This window comes from Petromyzon marinus, chromosome 49, assembly GCF_048934315.1.
Source record: "Petromyzon marinus isolate PM22_M1 ecotype Great Lakes invasive population chromosome 49, UKy_Petmar_22M1.pri1.0, whole genome shotgun sequence".
Lineage (NCBI taxonomy): Eukaryota > Metazoa > Chordata > Hyperoartia > Petromyzontiformes > Petromyzontidae > Petromyzon > Petromyzon marinus.
Window position 1 is genome coordinate 9,975,657 of NC_133715.1, and position 18,553 is coordinate 9,994,209.

Below are 18,553 nucleotides of genomic sequence, written 5' to 3' on the forward strand. Positions count from 1 at the left end.
ATGCGAGATATGCGAGGCCAGCGAGATGAATGCTTGACAGACTTTCGGGGGAAGTGCGAGTTTCGAGGGGGGGGGGGTAAATTCTGCACTCAGAAATCACAACAAGGCCCTCGCACTCGCTCTCCATTCCAACAACCACGCGCGCAGTTCTTCCCTAGCAATATCCGTGTGGCAGCCGGGGTTACCTGCCCCTCCCGGATTGTCCGGGAGACTCCACCAGAGTTTACACCATTGGAAACCTCATTTGCCAGTAACAAAAAATGATAATTGTTTTTTTACACTTTTTATCTGGCAACAAAACTGACACTTTTTTTACAAGGAGTCATGTTTACATTGACCACAATATCTGCGGTCGGAACGCAAACAAAAAACAACAACTCTGATAATGTATGTGGCACTGTCCCTGTAATTGATTGGTCCACACCCGAGACAGCTTTCTTTAGAGCCTCGTCTCACATGGTGTTGGACCAGATGACGCAAAAAGGCGCACAACTCAAAGACAATGCACCATCAGATGGTGCATTGTCTTTGAGTTGTGCGCCATCAGATGGTGCATTGTCTTTGAGTTATGCGCCTTTTGGCGTCATCTGGTCCAACACCATGTGAGACGAGGCTCTAAAGAAAGCTGTCTCGGGTGTGGACCAATCAATTTCAAGGACAGTGCCACATACATTATCAGAGTTGTTTTTTGTTTGCGTTCCGACCGCAGGTATTGTGGTCAATGTGAACATGACTCCTTGGAAAAAAAAGGTGTCAGTTTTGTTGTCAGATAAAAAGGGTAAAAACCCAATTATCATCCACCAGAGTTGTCAGTTTTTGTCAGTCTCCTTACCGGGTGACCATCGAAAGCAATTCCGGGGAGAATTTAATGATTGGAAATTTTAAGAAAATATTTTTTTTTTAAATAATCATCTTCCGGAATAGCTTCGGTGAGAGTTGGCAGTCCCTCCTGGCAAGCCGTATCTATCGGATCCTTGGAAGTTTACAGCTCCCCCCGCTTGCACTCACACAGTTTGCGCAGAGTGTGGGGAGGGGAGTCTCTATCTAGCAGCGGATTGCCAAAGCGCCGTGAATTCTTCACCGCACTGGTCACTGTCGCGTGCTCACGGTCGGGAATTGGAGACCTCCGATTAGCACGGTTGGCTACGTACGGTGCGAAAGAAGTTCAACGTGCACACGTAGACGTTGGAGCGTAGCAAGGTATATAACACAATTGATTGTGCTGCATTGACCTGCCACCCTTCACCCCCCTCCCCCCACAACAGCCGTTTTACGCATGGCTTTCATCAAGCACTATCCAGACTGAAACCGCCTTCGCTTCCGACCCCCGATGAGGTCGGGTACGTTGCTACAGTGCACATGCATGGAGAGAGCTATGCAGCACCGTGGATTGTTGCATTGAAGTGCCGCGCAAGCGATTGCGACGGCTTGGGAAGGCATTCGTCCGGCAGCGGAATAACCATAGCGGATGATGCTGTGATGACAAGCGTGGTGAGACCAAGTCGACACTATTTCGCTCTTTTATACATCGAAGCAGCCAACAACCTCCGATGGACGGTGTTTTTTTTCCTACTCCCCCCCCCTTCCTCTGATGAAGCCAAAGGCAAAACTGAACTGGCACCCAAACCAGATGAGCAGGTTAACAAAGATGGGCAGGGCAGCGTGCGTGTAAGATTTCTCGAACACAATCACGCACCGTGTGTCACCGAGATCACCAGATGCGCTCGCACGCTTTTGCGATTCGCCCATAGTACTGAGATGCACTTGTTACGATTATTATTATTGTTTCGCGATGCATTGGCAGCGGTGCGCAATCACAATTAATAACAACAAACTCACATTCGGCAATAACACTGTGGCCTTAAAAGGAAACATTTATATTTACAATAGGCGAAGTTTGGGGTACATCATGTGCTCTGAAGAAGGGACAATAACCCTAAATGTCACCTATTATATATTATTTCCCTTTGAAGGTCACGGTGTTATTGACGAATGCTGGTTGAGGTTGTGTGAACGAGATCAACAGATGGTGCGAGACAGCCGTCGTCAGCGGGCGGATTGGTGGATTAAAAAAAACGATCGACGGCCGCTTTCCATCGCGTGAAGTCGCGAAAAAAAACGGCAGTTCGCTGCAGGTGATGGCAAGACCGACGACGTTTAAAGACGTTCCCCATTAAACCAGACAGTTTGCCAAAGGCTATAAAGGCACTCAAATATCGCGCCATCAATTCATTCGGCACTTGAAAATGCACCATTCATGATGAAGTTTAGTTATTCGCCCGTGCCCCGCACCTCCGATTAGCACGATTGGCTACGCAAGGTGTGAAAGACGTTCGGCGGCGTACATGCAATTTGTATGCGCAGCACTGCCAACTAACAGGAATGAGTTAAGATTATCACAGAACATATTTTTCCGATACAGTATTCAGCAGTGGCTGCAGGAGGTCCCGTAATATAATTCGCCTTGGTGTAGAGTTAAGCAAAAACACTCTGGGCTGTATATTAAATGTGGGCCTTGAGCTTCCATTACATTGCAGCTGATTTACACCCCACAACGCAACTGGATTTACCGTCTGACCATGGAGTGCTTTAACTCCACAGTGCAACACAATTGTAAATTATTTGTTTCGAACACCCCCTTTTCTCCACTGGCACAAGCGAGCTGTGCCGGCGCAGGTCCCACACGGGTGGGGGTGGTTCCCCACTGGCATTTGCTGCCAAGTCGATCCACAGAACCCAGAGAGTGAAACTTGCCATCTCAGCATAGGGTGCAACACTTCACTTCATCACTGTATTCGACAGGGTGGTCCAGATGTCTTGTGACCCACATCGAACTCTTTGAAGCTTAATATATATTATTTTAAAGTTAGGTTTATTTAAAACAGAAAACTATTAACTATTTTTTTTTTACAAGGTAGGGCCCACTTAGCTATACAGCTCTTTTTCAGAAGCGACTGGCTACAAATGATAGCTGAACGAAGTTGCTGATCACGTGGAAATCTACAGCAGCCAAATACTCTAAAATCGCGTGATGCTGATTTTAAAATGTTTGAGGGAAAAACCCGGAGGACCCCGAGAAAAATCCACGCGACCACGAGGAGAGAGACACGCAAACTCCAAATATACAGCAGCAGCAGGCGTCAGGGTCAGGATCGAACCCACGACCTCGTGTGTACCGTGCGAGGTAGTTAACGTTTCAGAAATGAATATACAAAAGCAAACAACGGTAGGGGTAAATTAATTGGAGGTCACAAGGCAGGCGGGGACCACGGTGTACCTTGCTTGTGTCATGTTGGTGGCCCAGGCCACGCTTGCTCATGAGACTCACCCAGCGCTCCTGAGTTCTCTCGCCCGATTCAACAACGTCGACGATTCGGTTGCTTTATATTATGCGACTGTTCCTTCGTTCGCGCCATTGTATTAAAGACGCTCCGTTGTTTTGTTTAATCTCTTATTTGCCGAGAAGCTATATGTAACTTCTTTAATATTGTTTTATAGTCTTTAATTTGTTGTTCTCCACCCCCACCCACCCACACATCATATTCGCACGGTACGAAAGAAGTTGAATGCCCATTCATACATAGGACTTTGTGTCATGTAATAAACCGTGGTTTGAGTTCTCATGGAGATCAACAAACAGTCTCATAACACAGCCTCCCCCTCCCCACCCCTTGAAGAGACAAACCTCCTTTCTCTGTGGATCAAACATTCAGTGGCTTATTCTCTGCATAACACGTGGGTTCACAACTAATGTGTCCCATCTAAATAATTAAAGGGATTTTGGAAGCCGCCTGCATTTGGCTGAGCAATTTTCAAAGTTAGCCACCTGCTCCATATTTTATGGAACTTTTTGCTTTATGCTCTCCCGTGTAAAATATTCATAAACTCTGTAACCAAGCCTAACAATAACGCCATAACTGTAAAATATAGTTGTACAGCAGCCATTTGCTCCTGTTGACAAGAGTGATTAAAACAAAGCTGTGTGAAAATAAAGAACGAACAATAATTTCGCACACGCTTTTATCTCCACCGTAGAATATGTTTTATTCAAATAAGTGCTCTTTTGCAATTGTAAGTTTGTGGAATATATAATTCAACTTGCCATGGCTAGCATCGAGTAATAACTACTATAATAGAATAAAAAGAGTCAACCACCACACAGTGATCGAATTAAGAAGCCAAACTCCATTGTTTATGAAAAAAAGCGTGTGTACACATTACAAAAGTCGCTATGAACATTCAAAGCAGTTTATGTATTTTGACAAACGCAAAACAAACTTTGCAAGGAAAGTTTGTTTTGTCTGAGACACAGATTGTACCGTTGCAATAAAACGTACACTTCTTAAATCATCAAACGTACGCTTCTTAAATCATCAAACGCACGTTTCTTAAATCATCAAACGCACTGCTTCTTAAATCATCAAACGTACGCGTCTTAAATCATCAAACGTACGCTTCTTTGCCAACTTGGTGATTCCGCATTTAAACTCCAAAACACGGCTATATTATTAAACCATTTGTATCTCTATAATTGTACGTGAATATTGTAGTTGAAACAATGCTACAAGTTTCTTAAAATCCCCCCCACCCCTCACCTCTGTCCTTTTAGCAGGATATGAAGGGGCACACACGTCAAATCGGCTGGTCATGTGTGGTTGGGTAAACACTGGGTACTCCCATTTATTTACTGTTTTTATTTTACCAGGTAAGGCCCACTGAGCTATGTGGCTCTTTTTCAGAAGCGACCTGGCCACAAATTATAGCTCAACTTAGGAGCTTATCATGGGGAAATATATTGCAGCCAAATACTCAAAACGCGTAGCGATGTTTTTAAATGTGGAGGGAAAACCCGGAGGGCCCAGGGAAAAATCCACGAGACCACGGGGAGCACGTGCAGGGTCGGGATCCACTCCCACGATCTCCTGTATACAAGGCGAGGTAGTTAACATCTCGCCACCGTGGCGCCCAGCATGGAAGAGTAGAGCGGTGTTCTTCATTGCAAGGCCGTGGGCCACTGGCAGCCCCTGGTGGCCTTTAGTGCAGCCCCTGGCGCGCGGCCTCCCGACAATCCACAACGAGTGAAAGCGCTCCTTGCAGGCGCTGGTGATGTTTGATCGATTTAAAGTGCCCCCTCTGAAGAACACTGCTCTAGAGCTCCCTTTAGTGGAAGCCCTTCTGTGAGCGGTGGCATGTTCAAACTATTTCAGGACTGCATCTTGACCTTCTTACTATATCCATGTAAGTTGGAGATGTGGAGGCTCAGCACCTGACTGTCAATACGAAGTGCTGTAGACTCGAGCTACGAGGGTGGCCAGGAGGTGGAAGCACAGCAATGGATTGTTCAACCAGCCCATGCAGAGAATTGAGGGGTACACCCCCTCAAGCCAAATACTTATCAAATGGAATTTTCCAAACTTCCCAGTGCAGGATTCTTGAAACTCAGTCAGGCTCTCCGGGGCTACATAAAACACTTTAGATGCAGGGTTGGTGGATCACAGAGGTGTAATCATACGTGTAAGACTCCCAGGATGTTGGACTCGCTGCAGGGCACAATATATCAGCACAGATGACAAATTACCAGACCTGTCTGTACAGATTTCTGAGTGTGAATTTTCACAGGGCACTCCCATTTCTCCCCCACATGCAAAACAGATCGCAAAAGAATTGACCGATGCAGCTCCTTCATGTTACAGACCGTACAGAATTGACTTGGCTTTCCTGAATAATAATACAATTAATTATACCGTGCAGGTGTTATGTTTCGTGGTGATGCGTTTTCGGGTTGTACAACCCAGAGCGAACCGTCGGACATCTTGCCGACCAACGCGTGTTGCAAGCGCTTAAAAGCATCCGAGCGCAAATTAAATTGTGGCGTTTACTCTCCGATTCAGCACGGTTGGCTGTGTACGGTGCGAGAGAAGTTCAACGTACACACACGCACGCACGTTCCTGCCGCAGAAAACCTGGGATTCCCACCACTGTCCCGGATACCAACGAACCTGAGTTGGGCACCGCCCCCAATTCTCGATCGAGCGGCGGGGACACTTAAGACTTGTGTTTACTGTCATTGTTCCTTTACATTGTGTTTGAATAACTCCTACCGACCCTTAACCACTGAATTACGTCAACACCACCACCACGCCCAAGCTGCTGGTTGAGAACGGCGCAGAGGGCGCGGCTCGGGAACGACCGCACGGAGCCAGGGAGAGTGGAAATCGTCAGCGCCGCCGCTGGGAGCGAGGGCCTCGCTCAACGCTAAAAGTTGGACGTCGGTTCCAACCTGGAGCCCGTCGCTGGCTCCTCCGAGTTATTCTGCGGTCCAAATTGATGTACGGATGAGGATTTGTATTTATTCACGATAAAGGGTTTTTTTTGGGTTAGATCGCGTAAATATAAACGCTGTGTCGTTAACCCACCACCACCCGACCACAGCCAATTAGTAAGGTTTGTCACGTGAATAAAACGTGTCAATTCGCTATAACTTTAGCACATCGGTGTGATGGCGAGTAAACGCACAACATTTACAATTGAGCACGACGTTTCGCTGGTGATTACAACCAGCTTCATCGGGCGATTTGCCATAACTTATCATATTATTGGTAGCGAAAGCCTACGTGTTAAATTTGTATTTATATCTTCATTTGAAGCTTTCGTGACTGCAGGAACCCATACTCTTTGGTTCTTTCGGTAAAGTCACGTGGGTAGAAAAAAATAGATGACGACGTTTCGTGCAATCGTCATCAAGCGGATAACGATTGCTTTCGTTGCAATCGAAACGTCGTGATCTATTATTATTTCTACCTACGTGACTTTACCGAAAGAACCAAAGCGTTTGTATTTATATGTTATAGCCCTTTGTCAATCCACTGCTGGATGACAGTCTCTCCATCCTGTACACGGGGGTTAACTGACCATACTTCACCATGCTGGTCATTGCGGGTTGGTGAAGGTGAGGAGGGAGCAAGGAGCGGTGCCGGATTATCCTCGTAGCAAAAGTAGCTACTACATGTAGTAGCTACTACACGTGTAGTTGCTACACGTGTAGTAGCTACACATGTAGTAGCTACATATGTAGTATGTAGAAGCTACATATGTAGCTACTATGTAGTAGCTACGGGCCCCGCACTCTCAAGGGCCCCGCGCTAAATGCTTTCAAGCGATCAATTCCGGTTCAGTGGTTCTGCACTTGCTCTATCACTATAGTACTATACCACCTTCAACTTTTATGAACGACTGGTTGTTTAATGTTAGCGATCTGTCGTATTATCTGGCTGTATAGCAAATGAAAAAATACAATTACTTTATTATGCAAGTGAAAAATGCGTGTTTTAATATGTGTTTTATTTAGTGCCCCTTAATAACATATACTACAGGCCCGCACTAGCTTAATCCGCCACTGGCAAGGACCGATTCAGACAGGTGTAATTCGTTAACGGCGGTAGCCACGGCAAGGAATCAAACTCATGCGCCGAATGTATGTTGCGCAGGGCATGCCCACAGGCCTTGTCATCATGAATTCAAAATTTCCACCATTGCATCAGGACTTTCGGCCAAGATGATAACTCCATTTTTGTTTGAGCAAGGAGACCACGTTAATATTTGACTCACAACGGCAAGTTAACCACAACGGTACGGGCACTACAATTTTAGGCCAATGTACGTGCTGTTAATATTACAGACGGGTGCGGTTGAAAAAGCTGACATCGGCGCTACGGAACAAGACGGGAAGAAAAAAACAAGAACAGTTTAGCCCCCAAAAACGTCAAGGAGGTGGAGCTGGAGTTTATTTTAATCCTCGGCCTGGAGCAGTTATTCAAGGGGCTCTTTCTCAACACTGCTCCCACGAGTGGCCAGGCCCTCCAGGGCTGTTTACCACACCTGGCGCAGGAATGCGATCGCCTCTCTTGCGTGGAAAACCTTGCCATTTAGAACACGGCCAACCAAACACTCGCACACTCACTCACTCGAGTGGCTACACTCCTTTAGCATTACCGTCGGACTCCGATTAAAAAAAAATACTCACGTAAATTCGTCGTTCTAAATATGTTACATTAATTATACTAAAAAAAAGGTGCAGCCCTGCAATGACTTGCTCATAGCACTGCTGGTGGAAGAGTTCTCGAGAACTGCTTCGTCAAGGATAGTTTTCGCCTCCTCTGCAACGCTGGATAGACGTCTTCGATGGGGTGGACGTGCCCACACTTCCCCCCACCAAACGCAACTTGCCAATCGACGTACCTCGGTGTGCCCACGTGTACCTCGGTGTGCCCACGTGTACCTCGGTGTGCCCACGTGTACCTCGGTGTGCCCACGTGTACCTCGGTGTGCCCACGTGTACCTCGTTGTGCCCACGTGTACCTCGGTGTGCCCACGTGTACCTCGGTGTGCCCACGTGTACCTCGGTGTGCCCACGTGTACCTCGGTGTGCCCACGAGGTCGGCGGGATTCAAGAAACGGGCTCATTGTATCCACTGACGTGCCATACATTTCATTTTGTATGTCGCGTGACTATTATTCATTGATGTCCTTTATTAAACGACGCGAGTGCCCTTTGAAATCCTTCTTTCTCAAATCCGAATGAGTGTCGCATGGTCGCTGAGAACAAGGTCGCTTAAACGTTAATTTTAAACCACTTAAATAATGCCGCTTTGAACCCGGCGACCTGAAACTTGATTTTGATAATTATCGACCGTGGCTAACAATGAGTGGTATCTCAACTGGTCCTGTCACACACCCCTGTCACACACCCCTCACCAACCCACAGTGACCGGCATGGTGATTTATGGTAAAAAGATGTTTACCTTACCTGACACTGTGCCTTCATCCAGCGGGGATTTCTCGAAGCACTCTACGTCATCTTTATTCTAATTTTCTCATACAGTTATTGCAATGTGAGCATTATTATAGCATTATTTTCGTATTATTATTGTTGTGCAGTTTTTGTTTGCATTTACCGTATTTTATTTGCCAGGGGTATTACTGGATGGGCGTTTTGGCTACTAAAATTAGCTGCCACAAAACAAATGTCGGACCGATGTAAAACCTGCCACAATTAAGAACAGGTAAAACAAATGGTTACGTGAGACATCTTTTTTTTATGAAAGACGTTGGTTCTGGTTCCTATTTTCACACTGCATTTAAATATCAAATACCCTATAATATGTCACGATCCATAAAGAGAAGTCACACGTTTGTACTTCTGCAAAGTTAAGTTTCAAACGATGAACGTAATTGAGAGGGGATCTGAGAAGATTTTACCAGACGGTATTTGGCGATGTTGGTTAGCACCACACTGGACTTGCTATCCAGAGGTCGTTGGCATGGGAGTTGAAATAAGTGTGCGAGCATCTTAAATACCACCTTGCCTCTGCCCACCTAGCACTATAAACGGGTCCACCACAGGTAGTCGATTGGCAGGTCACCTGTGGTGGGGTAAAATGTGGGTTCACCCACCTCTTCAAAGCCATCTGGCCAGCATGGGAGAGCAGGCCCCATAACCAGGAGAGGGTCTCTCTAGAGCCCCGCTAGCACTCCCTCTAGTGGAGGCATTAACGCCAGCCGTGGCGTGAGCGAGACATTTCAGGGCTGCAAATTCACCTGTATTTTAGCTCATACATTGTTTTTGTGATCAAAATTTTTTTTTGTGCTCCCATTCTTGAGCTAATACATTTGTTGATATGCACCCCAAATGTCACGTGCTTTTAAAGAGTGGCTAGTTTAGGATATTTACAACACGGTGGTTGTGATTCACGAGTGTCAAGTGAATATTAATAAAATCTCTGATAATACACTGCTGGATGATGGTATCTCCATGCTGTTGGTCACGGGGTTGTTTAACGACACTTTCACCGTGCCAGCCCAAGAACAGTTCCGACATAACTATCCACAGTATGATGTCAGGCATGGCCAGGAATAGAACTCAGGCCGCCAGGTTCATAACACGGCGCGCAAACGGCTGCGTTATCTCGTGCTGCGTCCAGAGTTTTATACTTTAATTCAGTGCCTTCACCCCTGAGCGTACACAATTATCATTAGAGTTGTGCACCAAGTGAAATGAATGCACAAATATTTAATGAACACATAAATTAACACGAACAGATGAAAGCATTGTGTCTATCCAGACGCAGCGGTAGTCTATATATGTATTAATTACTATAATTACCATGATTATTATTATTGTTTTCCAGCTGAGCAGTGCTGTGGTTGTATTCTCAACTCACTCATAAAGGTACAGTTTTAAACTACAGTAACAGAAGGACTGGACCCTGTCATAGGAACGTGACATTGCCACCCATGGCTCAACACCCAGCTAAGCTAATTTGTGTACGGAGTTTAAATGAAGTTTCCATGGCTTTAAAACTATTATTGGATTCATATTCTTATTATTGGATTCGTTCGTTGTTCATCGCAAAGGACACAAAGGGGCACGATTTGGAGATGCCTGGCATGAGAGGACCTCTTTATCCCCTACAAGTCTTTAACAAGTGCCTGGCCACGGAAACCTTCTAACCCCACGCTTACTTTGAACTTGCACAAGGACTGCTCAAAGTGCACTGTCAGCATTTTTAGCGAGTGGAAACTAAGTTCCCCCTTGACATCATTCACATCACGGAGCAAGTTCATATTACATTTGTCGCTTTTACCCAAAAAGCATATTTAAAAGAACAAAATAAATACTCCTGTACATTTCCAAGGTGAGTAATAGATGTTAAATGATTAGCGCAGCGATTGGCTATCAAAATAACCAGACCTAAAACATCCCCTCAATATTTTCAAGAGTCTCAATGGACGTGAATAAGAGACGGTGGGTCCTTAATAAGTAAAGTCACGAAGCAGTCCTCGAAGAGCCGCTCATCCAGGCTGACGACCACTGGATGAGCTGAATTAAATGGTTTGACTCTGGCTCAGCTTCACCGAGGCACGGCCAAACGATCCTCATCGCTGACGCGGTGTGGGGAGAGGTCCTCATCCAACAGTGGATTGACAAAGGGCTGTAAATTATTATTGCTATCGCTTATGATAATTAAGCTGGAGTCTCATGGATGGATTTTCAAGAGCTGCCCACTTCATGTGTCACTGTTGAAATCTCACGTTTGTTCAGTCAACACGTGGGTGTCGTTGACCGCGAAAAGATTTCATTCGAATAGAAATGACCGATAAACAAGTGGAGGCACGTGGGCAGAATAGTGTAGCCAAGTGAGTCGATTATTGAGCACCTGCTTGACAGCTGTAAATTTCACTATTCAATTAAAAGTGTTTGAAAATCACTGCGAAAGCACACACGGCCATCTGGAGACCCGTACCACCAATTATGGGACGCATCGCTGCGGGGCGAGACATTCCATGCCATTTTTTGACAACTGCTGAATCCGGTGGATTTCCACTGCGTTTACAACAACAACAAAAGCCCCCCCCCCCCCCCCCCCGTGTTCTTTTGTTCCTCCTCGGCGCATAGTTTCAGCGAAATACGTTTTTTTCTAGTACGCTGGAAACGTATCTCTCATCGTAAACGTAAAAGGGCCCTTCGGGCGAGCGAATGAAACTTCACTACGCTCAAAGTAAAATAATCCAAAGTGGCGTTCTTGATCTCACGGTATTTTCTTTTAAAGGTAAATTGCCAGACGCGATGCAACGCGGATCGACTTTACACTTTTTTTAACCAAAAAGGGATTGACGCGCGATACGGCCTCGGGGTTGGGTTGTTCTTGGCACTCGTTAAAAGCCCGACAACCGGTTATGTTGCAACTTTATTAAGGAGAGACACGTACGAAACATAGGTTTTGGCAAAATAGCAGCAGCAGCGACATCAACCTTGCCCCAAGGGGAGCGTGTTTGTGAGCGTTCGGAAGGCGACCCGAAAAGCCTGCAAGTTCAGTGGAAATTGGTGTCCGTAGCTGGCACGGACGGACCTTACATTACCAAGTCAACACCGGCGCTGAACAGATGCAGGCGGCCGTGCAGGTTTTGTGGCCGTTCATGGCCTTGGAACACAGCGCCAGCATAACTGCCGCTTGCTAAAACAGCTTTCCCCATTGTAGAGCAAAAGCAACAACAATATTTAACTTTATTTTTGTGTGTGGGTGTGTAAGGGAGCGGCAGAGCAGTGGTTAGCGCAACAAACCATGAATTGGCAGCACGGATGACAATAGTGGCAATTAGCTGCACTGGCCGTTGGTCAACTGAGGCTTACAGAGTGCCTTTGTGCACTGTGTGCGTGTTAACATAAACATTGGGGGACACAACCCTCTTGGCCTTAATAGATGCTCGCTAACAGCATTTGCCCCAATTGTTCTGCATGGTTATCAGGGAGATCTGCGTGTTTTATGTGTGTGCCCGTAGAACAAATGATACGGGAGTGTACATGACTGTGCACCGTGCAAATATGAGATGCTTCGTCAAACACATCATTAAGGGAACCTGTTTTTTTTTGTTGCAGAACGTACCCAACATTGTACGCGCGCTGTTATAATAAAGCAGCAAAGCTCAATGTGATCGTTGGTGCATAAGTGGAATACTTATTTTAAAAAGAAGTGCGCACTTTCAAAACATTGGTGGTACGAATATGAATGTGTGGAAAAGGTAAAATGTTATTGTCGAACAATTTTAGTGGGTTTTTTTTTGTTGCAAAAATGCGGCCACTTTAAAAAGCTCTCAACGCACGGGCGCCTATTGCGATGAACATCGAAAAGGCTCGCAGCTCTAGACCGCGTGCCTTGTGGCGAGAAAACGCTGTGTGGAAAAACAAGTCTTCTGAATATTTGTTCACACGCGCGCTTACTTCTTTACACAAGTTTTGAACGCTTTTTTTGAGAATAGAATTTTAAAAGTGTGGTTTGGACTCGCACGTCGTTTTCTCGTCAAAGTAAATTGCACAGCGATGTTCTCAGCTTCCATACCAGGAGTACAGAGGGGGGGTGGAGGGGGGGTGCCTACATTGTCTAACCAGTTTAGTGACTTTCTGACCAGCCATTGTACAAATATTGAAACCAACATTCACTGTTGGATGAGCGCCTCCCCATTGCTAAGTAAGCATTTTTTAACGCGTTTCTAATAATCCGGACTCCATGTAGAGAATCAGAATCTTTATTTATCCTGGAGAAATCCGATGAGCTATGAAGCTCTTTTTCAACATACATTCAGCAGCGGCGGGTCAAAAAGTTATAATACAAAAAGCGATAGGAATGCAAAGTATAAATCAAAGCACGAAAAATAAATAATATGAAGTATATAAATGAATATACAATGTCGCAAGCACATGTAATATATATTCAACATGATACAATTGAGAGAGAAAAAAATCCCACCAGCTGAATCTATATAATTAACAAACACACACCCACTTGTAGAGGGTTGAGATGTTTATGAACAAACACACTGCGAGAAACAATATAACTCACAGTAAATACACGTAACATTGAGCTGGGGAGAGACAGACGTCTCCAACTTACCGGCTTAGGCATTTTTGATTCTGGTCACGGCCGCTTTTCCCGATGCTTTCTTGCCAACTGGCCCGGCCAGACAAAGCCGCGATCCCGCACGCGTGCCGACGCGAACCTCGACGAAGAACGTAGCCTGCACGAGGATGCGCTCCACTGCACCTCCAAGCACTCTGACGGCACCTGTGGGACGGAGCGCCGTGGTTAAAGGGACACGCGACCACACCCCCCCCCCTCCACCATCTCCTGCACACACCCCCCCCCATCCCACGCATCTCAACCCCACCTCCTTCCCACCTGTCCTCACTGTTCCATCGTGCGGGCGGGCGGGCGGGCCCCCCCTCCCTCCACAGCAGGCGACGTTGAGCCACGACCCCCACGGGTGTCCACGCCCAGCTGCGCACCAACACCTGGCGGCTTGGAGCGTCACCGAGGTGATTGCATCACCGGGGCTGCGCGTGAAGACGCCCGCCCTGTAGACCGACTCAGTTCGCCTGTCCACCACCCCCCCCCCCATGTCCCCTAGGAGACGAGGGTTGTTTTCGCTGCTTGATTTTAATGGGAGCGAGCACATGCGTAGCCATGGGTGTTTCTCCGTGTTGGCCGTTTGGGGTGGGAGGGGTGGGTGGGATGACAGAGGTCTTTGGGCTGCAGTTGTATTTGTTTGTATGAATCCGCAGAGGTGTGACGGTGGCCAGGAGGCCACGTGTTCCATGTTCTTACGACTCTCGTCCGCGCACAGGCGGCCCGAGACCACAGAGGTCATCGCCACGTCCAAGTGACCACAGCGACTGCGCAACGCCGTCTCCAGATTTGTGTCGTTGTTCTCTTTACAAAGGGGGGGGGGAGGGAGGCGTCCATAAATGACGTCACGCGATTTTGGACGATTTTTGACCCCCCCCTCCCCTCTCGTCACACGGCGTCACAAAAAGTCAGACCCCCCCCCCTCCTCTCAAATATGACGTCACAAAGCTCTGGGCCCACCCCGAAATTAAAAGATGCTTCAAATCGCTTTAAACTATTGTCATTGTAGCGCGTATTTAATGTGGCACTGCACTCTGATGTTGTAGAAGAAAACATTTATTAACAGTATGTTAAATTAAGTAGAACGTGTTGTCTATGTGTAAAGTTGCGCATTTTGATGTGACGTCACATTTCTCAACCCCCCCCCCCCTCGTCACACATCGTCACAAATGTCTGACCCCTCCCCCCCAGGCTGCGTGACGTCATGGCCCCTAATTACAAAAAAAGGAATGTGATATTAATTTTCACGTCATGATATACTGTACGGTAAATATGTCCTCCGTGTGCTTTGTGTGTGTTAAACTGAAGAGTCCACTGCCCACTCACCCGCTGCCGGTCAGCTCGGCTCTGTTCCCTGAGCAAATACAGCATTCGGTTTCACGTGCATCCCACGTGGCGCTAAGCTGGCTGGCTGGCTCGCTCGCAGAGTGAGTCACTCGGAATGAAAATCACACGCGGGGGATACTCGGAGGTCAAAGCCATTCGCTTAACTCGCGTACGGACTGATCGAGTATGGAGGGCGCCACCAGGCGTGTTTATTTGGACGCGTGATATTAATACGTCTGCCGTCACGGTGCGATTGGTTAGCACACTTGTCCTCGGCGAACCGAAAGGGCATTGCTTCGATTCCATCTACCGGCGCGACAACTGAAACGTCGAAACAGCGGGGTAAAGTTTCCCTTCTGGTCCACCCAGCAGCGTACAGGAGCGCAAACACCACACAGTCAATTGGCGTTTCATGTGGAGTGGGGTAAAGTGTGGGTATTCCCACCTCTTCGCATCACATCAGGGGCCAAATACCCTCTAAATACCCTTCGCCACCGTGTCGCCCGCGAGGCAGGAATCCAGCCAGCAAAACTTTATTTCTCGCAGTATGAAGGGAAAAGCGCAGCCCTGTAATTGCTGCTCATTGCCGCTGTGGGAGGAAAGGACCCTCCAAAATAATTACATTCATAATAAGTTCTAATAATGTAGGTTTCATATGACAATGTACTTGTTTAGCCAGCAAAGCCACGCTTGCATCGTATGTCCCTTTTTTCAGAAGGGTCTTCCTTGCTTTGAGTTTTACCTTCGTATTTTGTCATCCAGTGAACGAGTTCTTTGTGAGGGGACACCGGAGCACCCGGAGGATAGGAAAAACCCCACGCACAGCAGGGGACAATGCGCCAGCCCCGTACAGATGGATAACAGATGGCGACGAGTCCACTTGTTGCACCTCCCTCTCGTGGCGAGCCGGTGTGCGGACCCATTTGTACTACCGGGTGGACAGAGAACGTTGAGGGGGGGGGGGGGGGGGGGGTGGTCAGGAATTGAAAATCTCGCACCGTTGTTTCAACCGCTACACCCGGAATTTGGGCTGAACCAAAGTCCTCTGGATTGCCAATCGAGCATGCTAACCATTACACTACGGCATTCCGATATTATAATAATTTGCTGGTCTTTGTAAATCGACTATTGGACGAAGGTCTGGTACGCACCACGTAGGTCGTGGGTGTTGTTTGTATATACTTCATCACGCTGGTTAATGTGTGAGCGTGAAGGCGGGGTTGTGCGGGGTGCAGGAATGATTCGGATAACTCTCATCACTTATAGCAGCCGTGACCGCCAATGAAACCCAAGTCGTGGGAGTTTGTGGCACAGTGCGACAACCGCTGCGCCACCACTCCACCCCACAGGCGTACGAATCGACATTAATAGTTTCTCACAATTCAATGGATGTACCGAGAGCCCAAGAGTCCACTTTTAAACGATGAGTCCATGCATTGTGACACGCCACCCCCCCTCCCACCCTCCAATGAATCTACTGCACTGGGGGTGCCCGCCACCGAGGTGTGCTGCGTCAGGAGAGGCGTTCTCTTCGATACCAGAAAGCTGCGTCCACCCAGACGTTATAGCTCACGGCATTCCCGTCCTCTCCATCGGAGTGTGAATTTGCTAAACGCGTCGTAACATCGGCAAAACGTGACAGAGCCCGTGTGTGTGTGTGTGCGCCATCGGGCTGGATTGCGACCAGGCCGCTGACATTCCTAGAAATCCCCTTGCGCCTGGCTGACATCCTACAACGCCCACGGTGTTTTTTTTTCTTCCATCACCCCGATAAACTTTTGTGTTCGCTTTGAGACATTAAAGGGCCTTCGATGTGCTGCTCTGATTGGAACATGCCAGAGGCGAAACTTTTCCATGCAGAGGGATGTATGACGGCGTATTCCTTCATGCACAAGCATAAAGGGGCTTATTCATGAGCTTCGAACTGACTGGGGCTCACCAGACATGTCTGACATTCTAACAAGAAAGAGGACAGGAGCGCATCATTCGCATAACAAAAGTGGAAACCTTTGCTAGCGTAGAGAGAGCGTTGACAGGGATGTGAGTTTGTAGGACTCAACAGCACTACAGATTAGAGTTTCCCGGCTCTCATCAAGGCTTTTAAAAGGCAAGTTAACAATTTCGATTTGAAGCTTTCGTGACTGCAAGGATTCATCTTCTTTGGTTATTTCGGTAAAGTCACGTAGAATGGGAATAAAATAATAAAATAACACAATAAAATTCTCACGACGTTTCGGCCACAACGCAAGCGGCCGTCTTCAGGTGAAAGGTACAGAACTGTCGGGACGACAGAGCTTCAATGAACGATGTTAAGATTCGTAGCGACTTTTAAGCTGGTTGGGAGAAGTGAGGCACCTTGATAAAGGGGTTTACATATCAAATAGCTGAGGGATTAGCTTGTGACTGAAATAGATGTTAAAGTAAAGGCCTACACATCCACAGAGCTCTGTGGATGTGTAGGCCTTTACTTTAACATCTATTCCTGTGACCAGTCACAAGCTAATCCCTTAGCTATTTCAATGCTAAATTACTAGTTGCCTCTGTGGATGTGTAGGTTTTGACTTTAACATAGCCATTGCCGTGACCAGTCACAAGCTAATCCCTCAGCTATTTGATATGTAAACCCCTTTGTCAAGGTGCCTCACTTCTCCCAACCAGCTTAAAAGTCGCTACGAATCTTAACATCGTTCATTGAAGCTCTGTCGTCCCGACAGTTCTGTACCTTTCACCTGAAGACGGCCGCTTGCGTTGTGGCCGAAACGTCGTGATAATTTTATTGTGTTATTTTATTATTTTATTTTCATTCTACGTGACTTTACCGAAAGAACCAAAGAAGACAAGTTAACAAGTTAAAGTTAATTCAACTGTACGTTTCTACACCGAGCCATAGAGACGGACCAAATCTATGAAGCGTGACTGCTGCCTGTAACCCAATCGCGCAAGGCATGGGCTTCCGCCCACGCTGTAGAATAAACACTCGTTATTAATTGGCTGAAAACATCTTAAAGTATAAACCACATGCAGGACAACGTCTGAAAAAAATATTCCTACGACTCAGCGTGGATTTCTTAGACACATTAAATATATATATCAGGTCAGAGCACTTAACAACAAAAGCAGGTAAATTGAGCAGAGATGGGAGCGGGGTACGAGAGAGTGCTGGATGCCTTTTATTAGAGCTTGCAGCCAGCAGAGGAACAGGAACACAGCGGTCACTTCCCCCCCCCCCCAAAAAAAAAAAAATCCTAATGGACATTCAGGGGCCCATAGGGCCCATTGTTGATTCTTTGCGCAGCCCGGTCTCCGATGCTGTCGCCAACAGCCTGGCCAGGCAGAGCCCAATTCCTGCACGCGTGCCGACTCGACCTTGACGAACAGGGTGGCGAAATGCCAGGTCCCTCGCCCGATATACAGGATGGGCGTGGGTTCGATCCCGACCCTGACGCCGGTATATTTGGAGTGTTCGTGTCTCCCTCCCCGTGATCGCGTGAACTTTTCCCTGGGTCCTCCGGTTTTTCCCACCACATTTAGAATCAACGTCACGTGTTTAGAGTATTTGGCTGCTATACATTTCCACGTGATAAGCCACTTCGTTGAGCTGTCATTTGTGGCCAGGTCGTTTCTGAAAAAGAGCTGTACAGCTCAGTGGGTCTCAGCTGGTAAAACATTTTTTTGTTTAAATAGTTTTAGTTACATTTTTAAAAATGCAGTGGTGGTCTTTCATTTAACTCAGCGATTTGCACTGGCCAAATATCTAACCGCAAGGT

At 47.0% G+C, this 18,553-nt stretch overlaps 1 protein-coding gene across 1 annotated transcript in view; it reads right to left on the reverse strand.

Annotated features, from left to right (window-relative positions):
• Nucleotides 1-13,618, reverse strand: part of LOC116953048 (radixin-like) — a 64,597-nt gene extending 50,979 nt beyond the window's left edge. Inside the window, exon 1 of the mRNA XM_032972895.1 lies at nucleotides 13,449-13,618. Coding sequence (XP_032828786.1) covers nucleotides 13,449-13,460 — 12 coding nt within the window. The 5' untranslated portion in view covers nucleotides 13,461-13,618. The remainder of the gene's footprint in view (nucleotides 1-13,448) is intronic.
• Between the last annotated feature and the right edge of the window lie 4,935 nt (nucleotides 13,619-18,553).